General features: G+C 48.6%; 1 protein-coding gene across 1 annotated transcript in view; it reads left to right on the top strand.

The window, feature by feature from the left end:
* LOC147725057 (embryonic protein UVS.2-like) overlaps nucleotides 1-23,948 on the top strand; it is a 110,324-nt gene continuing 86,376 nt past the window's right edge. The window contains exons 1-5 of the mRNA XM_086918154.1: nucleotides 1-84; nucleotides 15,829-15,853; nucleotides 19,460-19,525; nucleotides 20,845-20,985; nucleotides 21,088-21,205. Of these exons, the coding sequence (XP_086774280.1) occupies nucleotides 16-84; nucleotides 15,829-15,853; nucleotides 19,460-19,525; nucleotides 20,845-20,985; nucleotides 21,088-21,205 (419 nt within the window). The 5' untranslated portion in view covers nucleotides 1-15. The remainder of the gene's footprint in view (nucleotides 85-15,828; nucleotides 15,854-19,459; nucleotides 19,526-20,844; nucleotides 20,986-21,087; nucleotides 21,206-23,948) is intronic.

Raw genomic sequence — 23,948 nt, forward strand, 5'->3', positions numbered from 1 at the left:
TTCCAGAACCAGAGAATGGACAGCAAAGCATGGGCCCTGGTGGCAGTGTGCCTGGTGGGCACCTGCTGGAGCTTACCTGTACAGGTGAGACCCCTTTAACAATGGTATATAGAGCTGAGTGCAGGCACAGGTGAGACCCCTATAACAATGGTATATAGAGCTGTGTGCAGGCACAGGTGAGACCCCCTTTAACAATGGTATATAGAGCTGAGTGCAGGCACAGGTGAGACCCCTTTAACGATGGTATATAGAGCTGAGTGCAGGCACAGGTGAGACCCCTTTAACAATGGTATACAGAGCTGAGTGCAGGCACAGGTGAGACCCACTTTAACGATGGTATATAGAGCTGTGTGCAGGCACAGGTGAGACCCCCTTTAACGATGGTATATAGAGCTGGGTGCAGACACAGGTGAGACCCCCTTTAACAATGGTATATAGAGCTGTGTGCAGGCACAGGTGAGACCCCCTTTAACGATGGTATATAGAGCTGTGTGCAGACACAGGTGAGACCCCTTTAATAATGGTATATAGAGCTGTGTGCAGGCACAGGTGAGACCCCCTTTAACAATGGTATATAGAGCTGAGTGCAGGCACAGGTGAGACCCCCTTTAACGATGGTATATAGAACTGTGTGCAGGCACAGGTGAGACCCCCTTTAACGATGATATATAGAGCTGTGTGCAGACACAGGTGAGACCCCCTTTAACAATGGTATATAGAGCTGAGTGCAGACACAGGTGAGACCCCTTTAATAATGGTATATAGAGCTGTGTGCAGGCACAGGTGAGACCCCCTTTAACAATGGTATATAGAGCTGTGTGCAGGCACAGGTGAGACCCCCTTTAACAATGGTATATAGAGCTGAGTGCAGGCACAGGTGAGACCCCCTTTAACGATGGTATATAGAGCTGTGTGCAGACACAGGTGAGACCCCTTTAATAATGGTATATAGAGCTGTGTGCAGGCACAGGTGAGACCCCCTTTAACAATGGTATATAGAGCTGTGTGCAGGCACAGGTGAGACCCCCTTTAACAATGGTATATAGAGCTGTGTGCAGACACAGGTGAGACCCCTTTAATAATGGTATATAGAGCTGTGTGCAGGCACAGGTGAGACCCCCTTTAACAATGGTATATAGAGCTGAGTGCAGACACAGGTGAGACCCCCTTTAACGATGGTATATAGAGCTGAGTCCAGACACAGGTGAGGCCCATTTAACAATGGTATATAGAGCTGTGTGCAGGCACAGGTGAGACCCCCTTTAACGATGGTATATAGAGCTGAGTGCAGGCACAGGTGAGACCCCCTTTAACGATGGTATATAGAGCTGTGTGCAGGCACAGGTGAGACCCCCTTTAACAATGGTATATAGAGCCGTGTGCAGGCACAGGTGAGACCCCCTTTAACGATGGTATATAGAGCTGTGTGCAGGCACAGGTGAGACCCCTTTAATAATAGTATATAGAGCTGTGTTCAGACACAGGTGAGACCCCCTATAACAATGGTATATAGAGCTGTGTGCAGCACAGGTGAGGCCCCATTAACGATGGTATATAGAGCTGTGTGCAGGCACAGGTGAGACCCCCTTTAACAATGGTATATAGAGCTGAGTGCAGGCACAGGTGAGACCCCCTTTAACGATGGTATATAGAGCTGTGTGCAGGCACAGGTGAGACCCCCTCTAACAATGGTATATAGAGCCGTGTGCAGGCACAGGTGAGACCCCCTTTAACGATGGTATATAGAGCTGTGTGCAGGCACAGGTGAGGTCCCCTTTAACAATGGTATATAGAGCTGAGTGCAGGCACAGGTGAGACCCCTTTAACAATGGTATATGGAGCTGTGTGCAAGCACAGGTGAGACCCCCTTTAACGATGGTATATAGAGCTGCATGCAGACACAGGTGAGACCCCCTTTAACAATGGTATATGGAGCTGTGTGCAGACACAGGTGAGACCCCCTATAACAATGGTACATAGAGCTGAGTGCAGGGACAGGTGAGACCCCCTTTAACAATGGTATATAGAGCTGAGTGCAGGCACAGGTGAGACCCCTTTAATAATGGTATATTGAGCTGAGTGCAGGCACAGGTGAGACCCCCTTTAACGATGGTATATAGAGCTGAGTGCAGGCACAGGTGAGACCCCCTTTAACAATGGTACATAGAGCTGAGTGCAGGGACAGGTGAGACCCCCTTTAACAATGGTATATAGAGCTGAGTGCAGGCACAGGTGAGACCCCTTTAATAATGGTATATAGAGTGAGTGCAGGCACAGGTGAGACCCCTTTAATAATGGTATATAGAGCTGTGTGCAGGCACAGGTGAGACCCCCTTTAACGATGGTATATAGAGCTGTGTGCAGACACAGGTGAGACCCCCTTTAACGATGGTATATAAAGCTGCATGCAGGCACATGTGAGATTCCTTTAATGATGGGATATAGAGCTGTGTGCTGGCACAGGTGAGACCCCCTTTAACAATGGTATATAGAGCTGAGTGCAGGCACAGGTGAGACCCCTTTAACAATGGTATATAGAGCTGTGTGCAGGCACAGGTGAGACCCCCTTTAACAATGGTATATAGAGCTGAGTGCAGGCACAGGTGAGACCCCCTTTAACAATGGTATATAGAGCTGCATGCAGGCACAGGCGAGACCCCCTTTAACAATGGTATATAGAGCTGTGTGCAGACACAGGTGAGACCCCTTTAATAATGGTATATAGACCTGAGTGCAGGTACAGGTGAGACCCCCTTTAACAATGGTATATAGAGCTTTGTGCAGGCACAGGTGAGACCCCTTTAACGATGGTATATAGACCTGAGTGCAGGTACAGGTGAGACCCCCTTTAACGATGGTATATAGAGCTGTGTGCAGGCACAGGTGAGACCCCCTTTAACAATGGTATATAGAGCTGTGTGCAGGCACAGGTGAGACCCCTTTAATAATGGTATATAGACCTGAGTGCAGGTACAGGTGAGACCCCCTTTAACGATGGTATATAGAGCTGTGTGCAGGCACAGGTGAGACCCCCTTTAACAATGGTATATAGAGCTGTGTGCAGGCACAGGTGAGACCCCCTTTAACAATGGTATATAGAGCTGTGTGCAGGCACAGGTGAGGCCCCTTTAATAATGGTATATAGAGCTGTGTGCAGGCACAGGTGAGACCCCTTTAACAATGGCATATAGAGCTTTGTGCAGGCACAGGTGAGACCCCCTTTAACAATGGTATATAGAGCTGTGTGCAGGCACAGGTGAGACCCCTTTAATAATGGTATATAGAGCTGTGTGCAGGCATGGGTGAGACCCCTTTAATAATGGTATATAGAGCTGAGTGCAGGCACAGGTGAGACCCCTTTAATAATGGTATATAGAGCTGTGTGCAGGCATGGGTGAGACCCCTTTAATAATGGTATATAGAGCTGAGTGCAGGCACATGTGAGACCCCCTTTAGCAATGGTATATAGAGCTGAGTGCAGGCACAGGTGAGACCCCCTTTAACGATGGTATATAGAGCTGTGTGCAGGCACAGGTGAGACCCCTTTAATAATGGTATATAGAGCTGTGTGCAGGCACAGGTGAGACCCCTTTAACAATGGTATATAGAGCTGAGTGCAGGCACAGGTGAGACCCCCTATAACAATGGTATATAGAGCTGAGTGCAGGCACAGGTGAGACCCCCTTTAACAATGGTATATAGAGCTGTGTGCAGGCACAGGTGAGACCCCCTTTAACAATGGTATATAGAGCTGAGTGCAGGCACAGGTGAGACCCCCTTTAACAATGGTATATGGAGCTGTGTGTAGACACAGGTGAGACCCCTTTAACAATGGTATATAGAGCTGTGTGTAGACACAGGTGAGACCCCCTTTAACGATGGTATATAGAGCTGAGTCCAGACACAGGTGAGACCCCCTTTAACAATGGCATATAGAGCTTTGTGCAGGCACAGGTGAGGCCCCTTTAATAATGGTATATAGAGCTGAGTGCAGGCACAGGTGAGACCCCCTTTAACGATGGTATATAGAGCTGTGTGCAGGCACAGGTGAGACCCCTTTAACGATGGTATATAGAGCTGAGTGCAGGCACAGGTGAGACCCCTTTAACGATGGTATATAGAGCTGAGTGCAGGCACAGATGAGGCCCCTTTAACAATGGTATATAGAGCTGTGTGCAGGCACAGGTGAGGCCCCTTTAATAATGGCATATAGAGCTTTGTGCAGGCACAGGTGAGGCCCCTTTAATAATGGCATATAGAGCTGTGTGCAGGCACAGGTGAGACCCCTTTAACAATGGTATATAGAGCTGTGTGCAGGCACAGGTGAGGCCCCTTTAATAATGGCATATAGAGCTTTGTGCAGGCACAGGTGAGACCCCTTTAACAATGGTATATAGAGCTGTGTGCAGGCACAGGTGAGGCCCCTTTAATAATGGCATATAGAGCTTTGTGCAGGCACAGGTGAGACCCCCTTTAACAATGGTATATAGAGCTGTGTGCAGGCACAGGTGAGGCCCCTTTAATAATGGTATATAGAGCTGAGTGCAGGCACATGTGAGCCCCCCTTTAGCAATGGTATATAGAGCTGAGTGCAGGCACAGGTGAGACCCCCTTTAACGATGGTATATAGAGCTGTGTGCAGGCACAGGTGAGACCCCTTTAATAATGGTATATAGAGCTGTGTGCAGGCACAGGTGAGACCCCTTTAACAATGGTATATAGAGCTGAGTGCAGGCACAGGTGAGACCCCCTATAACAATGGTATATAGAGCTGAGTGCAGGCACAGGTGAGACCCCCTTTAACAATGGTATATAGAGCTGTGTGCAGGCACAGGTGAGACCCCCTTTAACAATGGTATATAGAGCTGAGTGCAGGCACAGGTGAGACCCCCTTTAACAATGGTATATAGAGCTGTGTGCAGGCACAGGTGAGACCCCCTTTAACGATGGTATATAGAGCTGAGTGCAGACACAGGTGAGACCCCTTTAACAATGGTATATAGAGCTGCATGCAGGCACAGGTGAGGCCCCTTTAATAATGGTGTATAGAGCTGTGTGCAGGCACAGGTGAGACCCCTTTAACAATGGTATATAGAGCTGAGTGCAGGCACAGGTGAGACCCCTTTAACGATGGTATATAGAGCTGCATGCAGGCACAGGTGAGGCCCCTTTAACAATGGGATATATAGCTGAGTGCAGGAACAGGTGAGACCCCCTTTAACAATGGTATATAGAGCTGTGTGCAGACACAGGAGAGACCCCCTTTAACAATGGTATATAGAGCTGTGTGCAGGCACAGGTGAGACCCCCTTTAACAATGGTATATAGAGCTGCATGCAGGCACAGGTGAGACCCCTTTAACAATGGTATATAGAGCTGAGTGCAGGCACAGGTGAGACCCCTTTAACGATGGTATATAGAGCTGCATGCAGGCACAGGTGAGGCCCCTTTAACAATGGTATATAGAGCTGAGTGCAGGCACAGGTGAGACCCCCTTTAACAATGGTATATAGAGCTGAGTGCAGGCACAGGTGAGACCCCTTTAATAATGGTGTATAGAGCTGTGTGCAGGCACAGGTGAGACCCCTTTAACGATGGTATATAGAGCTGTGTGCAGGCACAGGTGAGGCCCCTTTAATAATGGTATATAGAGCTGTGTGCAGGCACAGGTGAGACCCCTTTAACAATGGTATATAGAGCTGAGTGCAGGCACAGGTGAGACCCCTTTAACGATGGTATATAGAGCTGCATGCAGGCACAGGTGAGGCCCCTTTAACAATGGGATATATAGCTGAGTGCAGGAACAGGTGAGACCCCCTTTAACAATGGTATATAGAGCTGTGTGCAGACACAGGAGAGACCCCCTTTAACAATGGTATATAGAGCTGTGTGCAGGCACAGGTGAGACCCCCTTTAACAATGGTATATAGAGCTGAGTGCAGGCACAGGTGAGCCCCCCTTTAACAATGGTATATAGAGCTGAGTGCAGACACAGGTGAGACCCCCTTTAACAATGGTATATAGAGCTGTGTGTAAACACAGGTGAGACCCCCTTTAACAATGGTATATAGAGCTGAGTGCAGGCACAGATGAGGCCCCTTTAACGATGGTATATAGAGCTGTGTGCAGACACAGGTGAGACCCCCTTTAACAATGGTATATAGAGCTGTGTGCAGGCACAGATGAGGCCCCTTTAACGATGGTATATAGAGCTGAGTGCAGGCACAGGTGAGACCCCCTATAACAATGGTATATAGAGCTGTGTGCAGGCACAGATGAGGCCCCTTTAACGATGGTATATAGAGCTGTGTGCAGACACAGGTGAGACCCCCTTTAACAATGGTATATAGAGCTGAGTGCAGGCACAGATGAGGCCCCTTTAACGATGGTATATAGAGCTGTGTGCAGACACAGGTGAGACCCCCTTTAACAATGGTATATAGAGCTGTGTGCAGGCACAGATGAGGCCCCTTTAACGATGGTATATAGAGCTGAGTGCAGGCACAGGTGAGACCCCCTATAACAATGGTATATAGAGCTGTGTGCAGGCACAGGTGAGACCCCCTTTAACAATGGTATATAGAGCTGTGTGCAGGCACTGGTGAGCCCCCCCTTTAACAATGGTATATAGAGCTGTGTGCAGGCACAGGTGAGACCCCTTTAACAATGGTATATAGAGCTGTGTGCAGGCACAGGTGAGACCCCCTTTAACAATGGTATATAGAGCTGTGTGCAGGCACAGGTGAGACCCATTTAACGATGGTATATAGAGCTGTGTGTAGACACAGGTGAGTCCCCTTTAACAATGGTATATAGAGCTGAGTGCAGGCACAGGTGAGACCCCCTTTAACAATGGTATATAGAGCTGAGTGCAGGTACAGGTGAGACCCATTTAACGATGGTATATAGAGCTGTGTGTAGACACAGGTGAGACCCCTTTAACAATGGTATATAGAGCTGAGTGCAGGCACAGATGAGGCCCCTTTAACGATGGTATATAGAGCTGTGTGCAGACACAGGTGAGACCCCCTTTAACAATGGTATATAGAGCTGTGTGCAGGCACAGATGAGGCCCCTTTAACGATGGTATATAGAGCTGAGTGCAGGCACAGGTGAGACCCCCTATAACAATGGTATATAGAGCTGTGTGCAGGCACAGGTGAGACCCCCTTTAACAATGGTATATAGAGCTGTGTGCAGGCACTGGTGAGCCCCCCCTTTAACAATGGTATATAGAGCTGTGTGCAGGCACAGGTGAGACCCCTTTAACAATGGTATATAGAGCTGTGTGCAGGCACAGGTGAGACCCCCTTTAACAATGGTATATAGAGCTGTGTGCAGGCACAGGTGAGACCCATTTAACGATGGTATATAGAGCTGTGTGTAGACACAGGTGAGTCCCCTTTAACAATGGTATATAGAGCTGAGTGCAGGCACAGGTGAGACCCCCTTTAACAATGGTATATAGAGCTGAGTGCAGGTACAGGTGAGACCCATTTAACGATGGTATATAGAGCTGTGTGTAGACACAGGTGAGACCCCTTTAACAATGGTATATAGAGCTGTGTGTAGACACAGGTGAGACCCCTTTAACAATGGTATATAGAGCTGTGTGTAGACACAGGTGAGACCCCTTTAACAATGGTATATAGAGCTGAGTGCAGGCACAGGTGAGACCCCCTTTAACAATGGTATATAGAGCTGAGTGCAGACACAGGTGAGACCCCTTTAACAATGGTATATAGAGCTGTGTGCAGGCACAGGTGAGACCCCCTATAACAATGGTATATAGAGCTGAGTGCAGGCACAGATGAGGCCCCTTTAACGATGGTATATAGAGCTGAGTGCAGGCACAGGTGAGACCCCCTTTAACAATGGTATATAGAGCTGAGTGCAGACACAGGTGAGACCCCTTTAACAATGGTATATAGAGCTGTGTGCAGGCACAGGTGAGGCCCCTTTAACAATGGTACATAGAGCTGAGTGCAGACACAGGTGAGACCCCTTTAACAATGGTATATAGAGCTGAGTGCAGGCACAGATGAGGCCCCTTTAACGATGGTATATAGAGCTGAGTGCAGACACAGGTGAGACCCCTTTAACAATGGTATATAGAGCTGAGTGCAGGCACAGATGAGGCCCCTTTAACGATGGTATATAGAGCTGTGTGCAGGCACAGGTGAGACCCCTTTAATAATGGTATATAGAGCTGTGTGCAGGCACAGGTGAGACCCCTTTAACAATGGTATATAGAGCTGAGTGCAGGCACAGGTGAGACCCCCTATAACAATGGTATATAGAGCTGAGTGCAGGCACAGGTGAGACCCCCTTTAACAATGGTATATAGAGCTGTGTGCAGGCACAGGTGAGACCCCCTTTAACAATGGTATATAGAGCTGAGTGCAGGCACAGGTGAGACCCCCTTTAACAATGGTATATAGAGCTGTGTGCAGGCACAGGTGAGACCCCCTTTAACGATGGTATATAGAGCTGAGTGCAGACACAGGTGAGACCCCTTTAACAATGGTATATAGAGCTGAGAGCAGGCACAGGTGAGACCCCCTTTAACGATGGTATATAGAGCTGTGTGCAGACACAGGTGAGACCCCCTTTAACGATGGTATATAAAGCTGCATGCAGGCACATGTGAGACCCCTTTAACGATGGGATATAGAGCTGTGTGCAGGCACAGGTGAGACCCCCTTTAACAATGGTATATAGAGCTGAGTGCAGGCACAGGTGAGACCCCTTTAACAATGGTATATAGAGCTGTGTGCAGGCACAGGTGAGACCCCCTTTAACAATGGTATATAGAGCTGAGTGCAGGCACAGGTGAGACCCCCTTTAACAATGGTATATAGAGCTGCATGCAGGCACAGGCGAGACCCCCTTTAACAATGGTATATAGAGCTGTGTGCAGACACAGGTGAGACCCCTTTAATAATGGTATATAGACCTGAGTGCAGGTACAGGTGAGACCCCCTTTAACAATGGTATATAGAGCGTTGTGCAGGCACAGGTGAGACCCCCTTTAACAATGGTATATAGAGCTGTGTGCAGACACAGGTGAGACCCCTTTAATAATGGTATATAGACCTGAGTGCAGGTACAGGTGAGACCCCCTTTAACAATGGTATATAGAGCTGTGTGCAAACACAGGTGAGACCCCCTTTAACAATGGTATATAAAGCTGAGTGCAGGCACAGGTGAGACCCCCTTTAACAATGGTATATAGAGCTGAGTGCAGGCACAGGTGAGACCCCTTTAACAATGGTATATAGAGCTGTGTGCAGGCACAGGTGAGACCCCTTTAACAATGGTATATAGAGCTGTGTGCAGGCATGGGTGAGACCCCTTTAACAATTGTCTATAGAGCTGAGTGCAGGCACAGGTGAGAGCTGCAGTAACAGGGCAGGATGTGGTATTGTGTAGGTGGTGATGTACAGTGTTATATATGGTTGTGTGTAGGCATAGAGTCTCAGGTGTGCATCGCTGTAAGTACACCTGTGCAGGTGAGAGCCGAACTAACAGTGTTATATGGACCTGTGTGCACATAAAGCCTCTCAGATGCACCGCACCTGACTGTGAGGGCATCTGCAGACCCAAGAAACGCAGTAACCATAATGCATGGGTCTGTACTGCACCTGTAGAGCAGAGTATATGAGTGACAGTATCACACAGCCCCGTGTACATGTAATGCCTCTCAGGTGTGCTTCATCGAGAGCGCACCTGGACAGGAGAGTAATATGAGTGACAGTATTACACAGCCCTGTGCACATGTAATGCCTCTCAGGTGTGCTTCACAGAGAGCGCACCTGTGCAGGAGAGTGTATATGAGTGACAGTATTACACAGCCTCGTGTACATGTAATGCCTCTCAGGTGTGCTTCATCGAGAGCGCACCTGTGCAGGAGAGTGTTTATGAGTGACAGTATCACACAGCCCCGTGTACATGTAATGCCTCTCAGGTGTGCTTCATCGAGAGCGCACCTGGACAGGAGAGTAATATGAGTGACAGTATTACACAGCCCCGTGTACATGTAATGCCTCTCGGGTGTGCTTCATCGAGAGCGCACCTGTGCAGGAGAGTGTATATGAGTGACAGTATTACACAGCCCCGTGTACATGTAATGCCTCTCAGGTGTGCTTCACAGAGAGCGCACCTTTGCAGGAGAGTATTTCAGTGACAGTATTACATAGCCCTGTGCACATGTAATGCCTCTCAGGTGTGCTTCACAGAGAGCGCACCTTTGCAGGAGAGTATTTCAGTGACAGTATTACATAGCCCTGTGCACATGTAATGCCTCTCAGGTGTGCTTCACAGAGAGCGCACCTTTGCAGGAGAGTATTTCAGTGACAGTATTACATAGCCCTGTGCACATGTAATGCCTCTCGGGTGTGCTTCATCGAGAGCGCACCTGTGCAGGAGAGTGTATATGAGTGACAGTATCACACAGCCCCGTGTACATGTAATGCCTCTCAGGTGTGCTTCATCGAGAGCGCACCTGGACAGGAGAGTAATATGAGTGACAGTATTACACAGCCCCGTGTACATGTAATGCCTCTCAGGTGTGCTTCATCGAGAGCGCACCTGTGCAGGAGAGTGTATATGAGTGACAGTATCACACAGCCCAGTGTACATGTAATGCCTCTCGGGTGTGCTTCATCGAGAGCGCACCTGTGCAGGAGAGTGTTTATGAGTGACAGTATTACACAGCCCCGTGTACATGTAATGACTCTCAGGTGTGCTTCACAGAGAGCGCACCTGTGCAGGAGAGTGTATATGAGTGACAGTATCACACAGCCCCGTGTACATGTAATGCCTCTCAGGTGTGCTTCACAGAGAGCGCACCTGTGCAGGAGAGTGTATATGAGTGACAGTATTACACAGCCCTGTGCACATGTAATGCCTCTCAGGTGTGCTTCATCGAGAGCGCACCTGTGCAGGAGAGTGTATATGAGTGACAGTATTACACAGCCCTGTGCACATGTAATGCCTCTCGGGTGTGCTTCATCGAGAGCGCACCTGTACAGGAGAGTGTTTATGAGTGACAGTATTACACAGCCCCGTGTACATGTAATGCCTCTCAGGTGTGCTTCACAGAGAGCGCACCTGTACAGGAGAGTGTTTATGAGTGACAGTATTACACAGCCCAGTGTACATGTAATGCCTCTCGGGTGTGCTTCACAGAGAGCGCACCTTTGCAGGAGAGTATTTCAGTGACAGTATTACATAGCCCTGTGCACATGTAATGCCTCTCAGGTGTGTTTCATAGAGAGCGCACCTGTGCAGGAGCATGTACCAGTGACAGTATTACACAGCCCTGTGCGCATGCTACGCCTGTCAGGTGAGCTTCACAGAGAGCGCACCTGTACAGCAGAGTATATATGTAGAGTATATATGTATATATGTATATCAGTGACAGTATTACACAGCCCTGTGCACATGTAATGCCTCTCAGGTGGGTTTCATAGAGAGCGCACCTGTACTGCAGTGTGTACCAGTGACAGTTTTACTTAGCCCAGTGCGCATGTAACGCCTCTCAGGTATTGGTAGTGATTTTGAGCTGGGCAAAAATTGTGTGTGCTTAGATATTGCACCTTTTGGCTTTTAGGTGGTGGTGAAAGCACCCAGTACACATAAAATACAAAATTCAAGGGTGCCACAAATGCCATACTTAGGACTTAGGGCCTTATGTAGGTAAATACTATTTACCGATTCTAAAATACCGAATTTTACCGATTTGGTATTTCAGAATCGGTAAATGGTATGTAGGTATTGAGTCAGTAAATTTTACTGAATCCGTAAATTCGGTAATTACCGATTCGGTAATTCCCCATCATTCCCATGGGCCTGGAGGCCCATAGGAATGAAGGAGAAGTACCGATTCAGTAAATACCGAATCGGTAATAGGGGGAAGACTTACAAGGGTGGCAGGGTGTCACATTGACACCCAGTTGCATCCCTGAGTAGTGCATGGGTGCACATGTTGCACACATACATGCCCTAAGGGCATGTATGACTGCCACATGGCACTTTGGAAAAGCACAAATTTGCTTTTTCAAAGGTTTTCGATATTTACCACCAACTTTTAGTTGGTGGTAAATACTGAATCCTTAACTCAGAAATGCACTCACTTGAGTGCTCCCTGCATTAAGGATTAAGTAATTTACCAAATCGGTATTTTAAGGATTCAGTAATTTACCGATTCCTTAAATTACCAATTCGGTAAATTACTGAATCCTTAAATTTGGCCCCTACATCTCAAATGACCAATACCGGTCGGTAGCGGCCGAAAATCAGTAATTTCGGTCGTCGACCGGTATTGGGCTACCTACATCTGGCCTGTAATCTTTTACAAATTAAGTCACTGAACTTATACATTTAGCTTTATTTAAACTCTGCCACAAAGAAATTGGCAACAAGAAGAAAACTGACAGCAAACCTGGTTAATTGGCTGCAAAGACTGTGTTTTAAAATATCTTATGGATTTAATGCACCTGTTGCAGGGATATGTGTGTTCCCAGTGAATCTGATTGAATAATAATTGTGAGATAACTCTGGAGGTTAATGCACTTGCTGGAAAAATCTGTGTTATGTTTAGCCTCAGTTTTGACTCAAAGTAGCATAGAGGGTTAGTGCAAAGCACATCATGTAACATGCATATGACAGATTTTATTTTATGTAGATAGATAAGTGGGTTACTGCTTTGAAGACGGAGATCCTTATGTTACTTGCAGTTGCATTGTAAAGCTTTTAATATAGCACAGTGAGCTACTGAAGACTCCTACACCTTGTAATGCCCCACTTTTTTATGTAACACACTCTGTACAATGAATTACAAACAAAGCAGACTCCATCATAGCACCGCACCTCCGAGACGTCATCAACTGCTCCCTCAACTCCGCCACCTTCCTAGAAAGCTGGAAACACGCTGAACTCTGCGCCCTTCTGAAAAAACCCACAGCGGACCCCACCGAACTCAAAAACTACCGCCCTATCTCACTCCTGCCTTTCCCGGCCAAAGTCATCGAGAAAGCGGTCAACAACCAGCTCGCCGCATTCCTCGAAGCCAACAAATCCCTCGACTCCTCACAGTCCGGCTTCCGAGCAAAACACAGCACTGAGACCGCCCTCATCGCAGCAACAGACGACATTCGAACTCTACTGGACAATGGAGACACAGTCGCCCTCATCCTCCTCGACCTCTCCGCAGCCTTTGACACAGCCTGCCATAGCACTCTTCTACAGCGACTCAGAAACATCGGAATCCAAGGAAAAGCACTGGAATGGATCACCTCGTTCCTCACCGGAAGAACCCAGAAAGTCCGCCTCCCACCATTCAAGTCAGAGGCCACTGAAGTCATCTGCGGCGTACCACAAGGATCTTCACTCAGCCCCACCCTTTTCAACGTATACATGAGCCCCCTCGCGGCCATCGCCCGCCCACACAACCTCAACATCATCTCCTACGCGGATGACACTCAACTGATCCTATCACTCACCAATGATCCTAGCACCGCCAAAACCAACCTACATGAAGGAATGAAAGAAGTAGCCGAATGGATGAAACACAGCCGTCTGAAACTGAACTCCGATAAAACAGAAGTCCTCATCCTAGGTTCCTCCCCCTCCGCATGGGACGACTCTTGGTGGCCAGAAGCCCTTGGAAAAGCGCCCATCCCGACAGACCACGCACGGAACCTGGGCGTCATCCTGTATTCCTCACTTTCAATGAACAGACAAGTCAACGCCGTCTCCTCATCCTGTTTCAACATTCTTCGCATGCTCAAAAAAACATTTCGTTGGATCCCCACCGAAACTAGGAAAACGGTCACCCACGCACTGGTCACGAGCCGCCTGGACTACGGAAACACCCTATACGCCGGGACTACCGCTAAACTCCAGAAAAAACTCCAACGAATCCAAAACGCCTCTGCCAGGCTCATATTAGACATCCCCGGCAAAGAACACATCTCTGGTCACCTGAAGGACCTCCACTGGCTTCCCGTCAATAAGAGGATCACTTTCCGGCTCCTAACCCACGCACACAAAGCACTCTACGAAATCGGACCAGAATGCCTCAACACACGACTGTCCTTCTACACCCCCTCCCGCCAGCTTCGATCCTCCAACCAAGCCCTTGCCACTGTACCTCGCATCAACAAGACCACCATGGGAGGTAGATCCTTCTCCTACCAGGCAGCTAAGACCTGGAACTCTCTTCCCACTTACCTTCGCCTCACCCAGAACCACCTAGCATTCAGAAAGCAACTTAAAACGTGGATATTTGACAAGTAACTCCCCACCCCCTCTTAAGCGCCTTGAGACCCTCTGGGTATGTAGTGCGCTATACAAATCCTTTGACTTGACTTGACTTGAACGCCTCCTCAGGGGTAGTAAGCGCTATATAAATGCTATTTATTTTGTGTAAATACTGGGAAATACCAACACATCTGACATTATGACAGTGCACGCATATCTTGAAAACCGAGCCAGAACAAAGTGAAAATCTGCCTCCCTTAGGTGTGTGTGACGTGCTTACAAGGTGTGAGCCTTTGTGACGCCTCTGCTTCTAGGTGTGAGGCTCCTGACTGCTCCCAGCCAGGAGACTGAACGAAAGGAGTCCAGATTAGTCTGAAATGAGAATGCCCCGCCCCTGCCTGCACTTTGTTGCTTATGGGAAGCAGGCAATGTGCAGGCGCTGCTGAATGTGTCCTGGTGTTTAAAAATGACACCGGGACGAGTTCAGCACATTATTCAGTGGGGCCCAACCTCTTGGCACGGTGGACGGCGTTAACCCTGTGGATATATTCTATGATTCCTCATGTCCTACGATGTAATGCAACTTCTTCTTTTCCTTTATGTGTGTAAAGCGCTCTGATACCCCGGGTCTTGTTAGCGCTATATAAAACTTCATAAATAAATACAACAACAAAAATAATAATAATAGTTGGACGCCGTCCACCCAAGTGTACCCCCGACATGTGCCCTGGGCCATTGCACAAAGTGCTCGGTTTTCTGCATTTGGGGTCTCAGAATGCAGGGTGGAGCCTAAATCGCATGTGCTAGAAGATGTAAATATTTTTGGATTTTGTGGAGTCTGCCTGCTCCATTTCTGCCACTTTTTACCAGGATGAAATCTTGCTTGCCAAAAACCTGCGAGTATGGAATTAGCACGCACATTTGAATTCCAATTTGGGCGCAAGGAGGAGTTTGCACCCAAATCAGGATTAGTGCGGCCATCAGATGGTCCTACTTGAGATACCCATGGACAACTCAACAGACTCTTCTGTTACATTGTACGAGAACTCTGTACATCATCGGAGCCATCTGTGCTACTGAAGGCCATTTGTTCTTGTGACATTTTTTACCGAAACGTTCCTCCAGCAGTTAAGTCAGCATCCAAATCGGTAGATGAGCCACAGACTTCACCCTTGACATCTGTGCAACCCTGAGTGCTTGAAACAAGGGGCCAAGCCATGCCCGGAGCCACAGTGTTTAACCACCATATCGACGCTTCATTATCGATCGCAACAATATTGACCGCAAGATATCAGCTGCCCAGTATCGACAAGAAGAGTCAACCAGGAGGCATGGGAACAGTAAATCCCAGCTCCCCAATATACTCTTACCTTGATGATACTGTGCCAGGTGATGCCCTGCAGCCCATACCATTGCAGGTCGAGGTTTGTCGTTTCCATATTTTGACATATAGCCCAAAGTACATCTTATGTCATCTTTTAAAACATGGCTTTGAGTTTCCCAAAGTTCTAATATCCTTATACTTACACTGAGTGATTAAAATATCACTTTTCTCTTTTGCAGATTTTCTATGAACTGGAGAAAAATCGTAAGTACATTTTTAGTCGTGATACCTTTGAACTTGAGCATAGCGCCTGTATGTAACGAAGCGCTGTACTCTGGGCGGGGGTGGTGGCTGCATCGAGTACTATCTACCCAATCCCTTTAAATCAGATTTTGTGTATTTGCAAAGGGATAGAGAGTAAGATGTGCGGCCTTGAATGATGAGCAACGTGTGATTGTGCGCCTCGTGCATGGACATAGTGCTGCTATGAGTCACAAGGTGTGAGGATGAAAGGAGGAGCAGTCACACCACTGACTACATGCACAAATGAAGTTGCCAAGACCGGACATGAGAATAAGAAAAACATCCACAGAGAAGCAAACCCCTATGCACCATTGGCGTTAGACAGAAATGGAGCGCTTTATTGATCGGACCGTCCATTGCGTATTTGGAACCAGTGTTTGGGAAAGGATTTAGAATGTCAATTAATCAATCAGGGATTTATAGAGCTCACTACTCACCCGTGAGGGTCTCAAGGCGCTGGGGAGGGGGGATTTGGACAGCTCTGAGGTCATCCGAAGAGACAGGTCTTGAGGTCTTTTCTGAAGGCTTGCAGTGTAGGGCTCCGTCTGATGCTGAGGGGGAGTTCGTCCCAGGTCTTGGCTGTGATGTAGGAGAAGGATCTTCCCCCATTCTAGCTCTGTGGATGCGGTGGATGTTGGCAAGGGCTAGGTTGTTGGAGCTAAGGTTTCTCTTGGGGCCGTGGAAAGAGATTTTTCTGTTGAGGTGTTGGGGTCCAGTGCTTTGGAGGGCTTTGTAGGCATAAGTGGCATAAGTGAGCAGCTTGAAGGTAACTCTCTTTTCGATGAGGAGCCAGTGGAGATTGAAAAGGTCCTGGGTGATGTGGTAGTGTCGTGAAATGCTGCGGGCGAGTCTGGCTGCGGCCTTCTGGACGGTCTGGAGTTTGCAAAGGAGTGATTTGTTGATTCCGGCGTACAAGGCGTTTCCACAGTCCAGCCTGCTGGTAAAGAGTGAGTGGGTGACGGTCTTCCTGGAGTGGGGGGGGTCCATTTGAAGGTCTTGTAAAGTATGTAGAGGGTGTTGAAGAATGTGGAGGACACAGCGTTGATCTGTTGGTTCATGGTGAATGAGGAGTTGAGTATGATGCAGAGGTTGCGGGTGTTATCAGAGGGAGTAGGGGGTTTCTGAGGGAAGGGAGCCACCAGATGTCGTCCCATACTGGGTGGTGGATCCGAGGATAAGAACTTCTGTTCTCTCCAAGTTTAGCTTCAGGCAGCTGCTGCTCGTCCAGGATGCAACGTCCTTCAGTCCTTCACGGAAACTGTGCCTGGTGATGCTGGATTCCACTGTGAGGGAGAGGATGAGCCGCGTAATGTCGGTATAGGATACTATGCTGAGTCTGTGTTGATGCTTGCAAGGGGGGCCATGTAGATGTTGAAGAGCATGGGGATGATGGAGGATCCTTGGGGTACTCCACATCTGATCTTTGTGGGTTTGGAGAAGAAGGGCGGGAGTCTTATTCTTTGTGTTCTGCCAGAGAAGAAAGAGCAAATCCAGTCTAAGGCAGTTCCCTGTATGCCAACGTCATGGAGTCGGGTGACTAGTGTGAGGTGGAAGATGGTGTTGAAGGCTGCTGAGAGGTCTAGTAGAATGAGGGCTGCAGAGTGGCCTTGACCAAGGAGGGTGCGGAAGTCGTCAGTGGCGGCTAGGAGAGCAGTCTCGGTGTTGTGGTTGCTGCTGAATCTAGATTGGGATGAGTCAAGGATGTTATTTGCTGGGTGTTGATGATTTTCTCGATGACTTTGGCGGCTAAGAGGAGGAGAGAGATGGGCCTGTAGTTCTTGAGGTCCGTCGGGTCTGCGGAGAGCTTCTTAAAGAGGGTTTAGACTTTGGCACTTTTCCAGGCATCCAGGAACATGACTGTTTCGAGGGTGCAGTTGATTGTCAGGGTAGGGTTCAGTGAGTGCTTCGGAGTGGATGCTCTTCATAGTCTTTGCGGTGTCTTCAGTGATGACATGGGGTCCAGGTGAGGAGGGTCTGCTGGGTGGCATAGCTGGTGGATGGTCATGGGTCGGTGACTTGGTCTTAGTTGTTGAAGTTGTATTAAAGCGTCCTTGTGGTGGAAGAAAGAGCTGAGTTTGTTGAAGAGGTCCTGGGGGGAGGGACATCGGTGGTTTCGCTGGGGAGTCTGGTGAATTCTGGTATGATGGTGAACAGTTAGTTGGAGTTGTGGGATTTGGAGAGGATTCTGTCCTGAATTAAGTCTTCGTAGATCGGTTGAGCTGGTGGTGTGCCGTGGTGATTTCCCTGTAGGCAGTGCATGCTTCTGGGGTTTTGCTGTTTCTTCATGCTTTCTCCAGTCATCAGCATGAGCGCTTGTATTCTCGGAGGTCCGTGGTGAACGTGGTGGCTTTCGTGTTGAGTCCTCTGTCGGAGTTCTGGAGGGAGGCGAGCATGTTGGCGCAGTCAGCGATCCATTGGTGGAGGTCGTTTGCTGCAGTGTTGACGTCTGCAGTGGTAGGGGGAGGAATGCAGTTGAGGGCGGAGGTGAGGTGCTCTTTGGTGATCTTGCTCCAGATTCTGCCTGAGAGGTATGGCATAGGCTTGTGTGCGGTGGGTTTTGAGAAGGAGAAGTGGACGCAGTGGTGGTCTATCTAGAGAGGTGCTGTGGTGTGACTGAAGGGAATGTTGTTTCTCCTGTCTAATATGGGGTCATGGATGTGTCCCACCGTGTGGGTGGGGGAAGAGATGAGTTGCTTCAGTCCAATGTTGGCACGGTTCCCTAGGAGGGTGGTGGAATTGGAGTCGCTGGGGTTGTCTAGGTGGAAATTCAGGTCTCAGAGCAGTACCTAGTCTGTGGAGGCAAGTGAGTGGAACACAATGTAGTCTGTGATGGTGTTGGTGAACAGGGAGCGGGTCCGGGTGGTCTTTAGGCGAGTGTCCTGTGGAGAGTCATTCTGGGGTTGGGCTGGATCTGGAAATGGATGTGTTCCATGGGGGGCGAAGCGTCGTTCAAGATGGAGGTTGTCAATCGGAGGGAGCTTTTTTGAACGATGGCGAGGCCTCCTCCAGGGAAGTTGGAGTGGTCTTTTCACAGGATCTTGTACCTGTCTGGGATGGCAGTTGCGATGTCAGGAGCAGAGCTGGCGTCAGTCAAGGTCTCTGTGAGGAAGGCAACGTCGGGCGAGAGGGTGTTGAGGAGGTCCTAAACATCTACTGCATGTCTTTGCAGGGAGCATGCCTGTGTAGGATGCAGCTCAGGGGTATGTGGACATTTATGTCCGGTGGGTTTGCGGCAGCTGTCTGCATCAGGTGGATGAAGATAGATGAAGGTTTGCAGCAGTGTTGGCAGGAGAACGGGCCTTGGGACCTGCTCAGCATCTAGAGCTGGCAGTTGTTGCATCCAGGGTTGAGTGCGTGGAGAGAGCTGGAGTCGTAGCATTTCTCAAACCTCCACCCACTCTGGGCATGAACACTTTTGCGAGTTGGCAGAAATAGACAGTTTGTGCATTGACACTGATGCACATTTGGACCCAGTGAATGTTTCACCTTCTGTAATTGCTTTATGAATCCATCTATTCCTGTGCGCGAGCAGCTGATGTGAAGCTGGGGATGTGCCTTCTCTTTCAGACACCCGGCATTCAGAGGAGGCCCTGATACCAGACATCTTCGAGATCATCACCAATGAGAACCAAGGTAAGAGTAAAGCTCAGGTTTCTCGGCGCTAGACTTTATCATACGTGACCCTGAGGCCCCATTTAGGTGTAAAGACATAATACAAATGTGTGGACGAAGAATTACATGGTGGGGACAGGGTCAAAGGGCTGCCCTTGACAACATGTGTGACATCACAGCTGGTGTTTGCTGACAGAAGACATAAAGCGCTTAGAAGACAGTTACCCATCTCAGCTGTTAATCTGATTTTTCTGTCTTAATATTCTCAATGTTATTATGGCAAGTCAGTAAAATGCTTTAAGTGGTGCCATAAATCACTCCTGCAATGACAAGATGACACACTATAGGAATGGAAGAGGCAGGAAACCATTCCCAGTAAATATTAACAGCTGCAATCACTCACTGTGCATGGCTGTGTGCTGAGGTCTTTTTAGTCCTTAGGGTAATTCGTTTCCCTAAGTAGGGGCCCGATTCACAGAACTAACTGAAGACAAAATCCTAAACTTACTACCCTTTACTCATTTTGGTATTCACAGAAGGCACTTACTCATTGATGAGTAAGTGCCTTCTGTGAATACCAAAATGAGTAAGTGCCTCTGTGAATACCAAAATGAGTAAGTGCCTCTGTGAATACCAAAATGAGTAAGTGCCTCTGTGAATATCAAAATGAGTAAGTGCCTTCTGTGAATACCAAAATGAGTAAGTGCCTTTTGTGAATACCAAAATGAGTAAGTGCCTTTTGTGAATACCAAAATGAGTAAGTGCCTTCTGTGAATACCAAAATGAGTAAGTGCCTCTGTGAATACCAAAATGAGTAAGTGCCTCTGTGAATATCAAAATGAGTAAGTGCCTTCTGTGAATACCAAAATGAGTAAGTGCCTTTTGTGAATACCAAAATGAGTAAGTGCCTTCTGTGAATACCAAAATGAGTAAGTGCCTTTTGTGAATACCAAAATGAGTAAGTGCCTCTGTGAATACCAAAATGAGTAAGTGCCTCTGTGAATATCAAAATGAGTAAGTGCCTTCTGTGAATACCAAAATGAGTAAGTGCCTTTTGTGAATACCAAAATGAGTAAGTGCCTTCTGTGAATACCAAAATGGTAGTAAGTTTAGGATTTTGTCTCAAGTTAGTTCTGTGAATCAGGCCCTAGGTGCTTAGGCTACGGTTTTGGTTATTGACCCAAAATGGCCGCCTCTACCTCCGCCACGAGTGGTTCTTGCATTTTCTTTCTTGAGATTGCCCTTTAGGTTTACAATCAGCTTCCTTCTCATCTGTGTGCTCTTGTTCTTTCCTATTCATGACAGACCCTGACTTCTCTCTCTGTGTTTTACTGTTGTAGGCAGCTCACAGCTGATCCACGAAGGGGACATTGCCATCCGCCCAGGCCGCAGTGCCCTCCAATGTCCAGACAACAGCTGCTTCTGGCCTAAATCCAGTGATGGGACTGTCCCTGTGCCCTACACCCTCAGCCCCACTTACAGTGAGTTCACTTTTATGCCAAGGCCCAGCCTTGAATTGAAATGAAACCTTTCGAGGCTGCTTCCCCTTATGTCATCCTCTCCTTTCCTCTGCTGTCCCTCAGGTGCTGAAAATGTGGCTGCCATTACAGATGCAATGAGTGAGTTTGCAACAGTGACCTGCATCCGCTTTGTGGCCCACACGGCAGAACCAGATTACCTGCAGATCGTTCCTGATACTGGGTAAGAGCCCAGGACACCCTAAGGACTGACCCTAGGCTCGCCATCACACCAGATAGGGCTCCATCAGATGGACTCATTACCTCCAGACCCTGCCCGAGTATGGATAAGAGCACAGGACACCCAAGGACTGACCCTACGCTCGCCATCACACCAGATAGGGCTCCATCAGATGGACTCATTACCTCCAGACCCTGCCCGAGTATGGATAAGAGCACAGGACACCCTAAGGACTGACCCTACATTCACCATCACACCAGAGAGGGCTCCATCAGATAGACTCATTACCTCCAGACCCTTCCTGACGATGAGAAAGAGCACAGGACACCCTAAGGACTGACCCTACATTCAGCATCACACCAGATAGGGCTCCATCAGATAGACTCATTACCTCCAGACCCTGCCTGATGATGGGTAAGAGCACAAGACACCCAAGGACTGACCCTACATTCAGCATCACACCAGAGAGGGCTCCATCAGATAGACTCATTACCTCCAGACCCTGCCTGACGATGGGTGAGAGCACAGGACACCCAAGGACTGACCCTACATTCAGCATCACACCAGATAGGGCTCCATCAGATGGACTCATTACCTCCAGATCCTTTCTGCAGAAGAGTAAGAGCACAGGACAACCTAAGGACTGACCCTACATTCAGCGTCACACCAGACGATAGGGCTCCATCATATAGACTCATTACCTCCAGACCCTGCCTGACGATGGGTGAGAGCACAGGACACCCAAGGACTGACCCTACATTCAGCGTCACACCAGACGATAGGGCTCCATCAGATAGACTCATTACCTCCAGACCCTGCCCGAGTATGGATAAGAGCACAGGACTCCCTAAGGACAGATACTACATTCAGCATCACACCAGAGAGGGCTCCATCAGATAGACTCATTACCTCCAGACCCTGCCTGAGGATGGATAAGCAAAAAACACAGTTGATGGACAGAATGCAGAACAATGTCTTACATTCCCCCCAGTACAAAGATCTGGGCCTAAATCCATCGTTTTTTTGCACTCCACACCACCCTAGGTCAGACACTGGTTATATGCAAATCAGCCTTGACCCTGTGCCTCATGGGAACAGTCCAGCCCGAACTACCAAGCCATGTATTTCCCAGACCGGAATCAAGCATCCAAAACCGGTTTCTGGCTATCAGCCTTTTTCAGCCTGGATAGCTTGACTCCAGTGATGTGGAGAGCCTGGGACTCACGTCTGAGCATACCCAGCCCACTCGGGGTGAAAATTGCAAAAAACACAGTTGATGGACAGAATGGAGAACAATGTCTTACATTCACCCCAGTACAAAGATCTGGGCCTAAGTGGGCTGGGTATGCTCAGACGTGAGTCCCAGGCTCTCCACATCACTGGAGTAACGCTATCCAGGCTGAAGAAGGCTGATAGCCAGAAACCTTCTGTCCATCAACTGTGTTTTTTTTTTGTCAAAGTTGTTTTTATTGTGGTTTTCAAAACATGACTCAGGGCACAATCCACCCACATGCCCTCGCAGGGGTTCTCCAAAGTGCAAAGTACAACAGTTACAACACTGGCATACAATAAATCTGAGCGCCCCTTTGCTACCATGGACCCATTTCCAAGCCTTAACACTCTAGTAGGTATTGGTGATGGGGCAACTGGGAAGCGGTTGACACTGCACCTATAGGGGACCATCAGGAAGAATGCTATCAAGTCTCTGGGTGTCCCCACGTTCCCTCTTCCTTCAATGCCCCCGTGACTGCCAAAAAGCCAGTTTGCACCACTGGCCCGCCAAGACCCCCAAGGAACTCGAAGAAGATCATCAGTGGGTAGTGCACATCGAGTCAAGAAAAAGAAGAAAAAGGTGCCAAACAAAGAAGAAAAAACCCCAACCTGTCCCCCCTCCCCCCAACCCCCCCAAAGAACCCCCCTAAACCCCCCAGCCCCCTCCCTTCCCGAGTGGTGGTGGAGCGGCACTAAGGTGTGTTCCATTTGTGGAGCGGGTCTTAGATTTGAAATAGGTGACGGGCCCTGATCGTGGAAGGGCATACTGCCGATGGTAGACCCTGCAACAGAAAGGAGACCAAAGGACCCCAACGGAATTCAAAGTTCTTGAAATCTTCACGGGCTATATCGGACATTCGTTCTAAGCTAAGTAACTGCCACAGGCGGGAGTGCCATAGGGACATCAAGGGTGCCTCCTTCCTCTTCCACGCCGCCGCTACAGCCAGTTTAGCCGCCCCCATACACAGCCACATGATCCTTTTATCGGCCCTGGTTTGATGTTCAAGTGTAGGGTCCCTAATTCCCAGTAGAGCTTTGGTCATAGAGGTCGGAACGGGGTATCCCAGGATGGATTTTATCTGTGCCAGGATCTCCTCCCAGAACGGTCGAATGGAGGGGCAGTCCCACCAGATGTGTTGGAAATCCCCCAAGAGGCCACATCCCCTCCAGCAGCGATCCGATGTGCCGGGAAAGATTTTAGCTAGTTTGGACGGATATAAATACCAGTCCATCATTACTTTCAGGTGGGCTTCCCCAAGTGCTGTGGATTGGTTGAACTTAAGGATATCTGACCATAGATGGCTCCAGTCGCCCCCCGAGATATCGCGCTGGGCCATCCCCTCCCACCAGGCCTGGTATCTCGGGCGAGGGTTAGTTTCCGTGGACAGCAGAAGCTTGTATAGTTCCGAAATCGCCCCTTTCATAGATTTACTTTTAAGGAGCAGTAGTTCAAGTTTCGTGAGGGGTCTAGTGG

This window comes from Lissotriton vulgaris, chromosome 4_1, assembly GCF_964263255.1.
Source record: "Lissotriton vulgaris chromosome 4_1, aLisVul1.2, whole genome shotgun sequence".
Taxonomy (NCBI): domain Eukaryota; kingdom Metazoa; phylum Chordata; class Amphibia; order Caudata; family Salamandridae; genus Lissotriton; species Lissotriton vulgaris.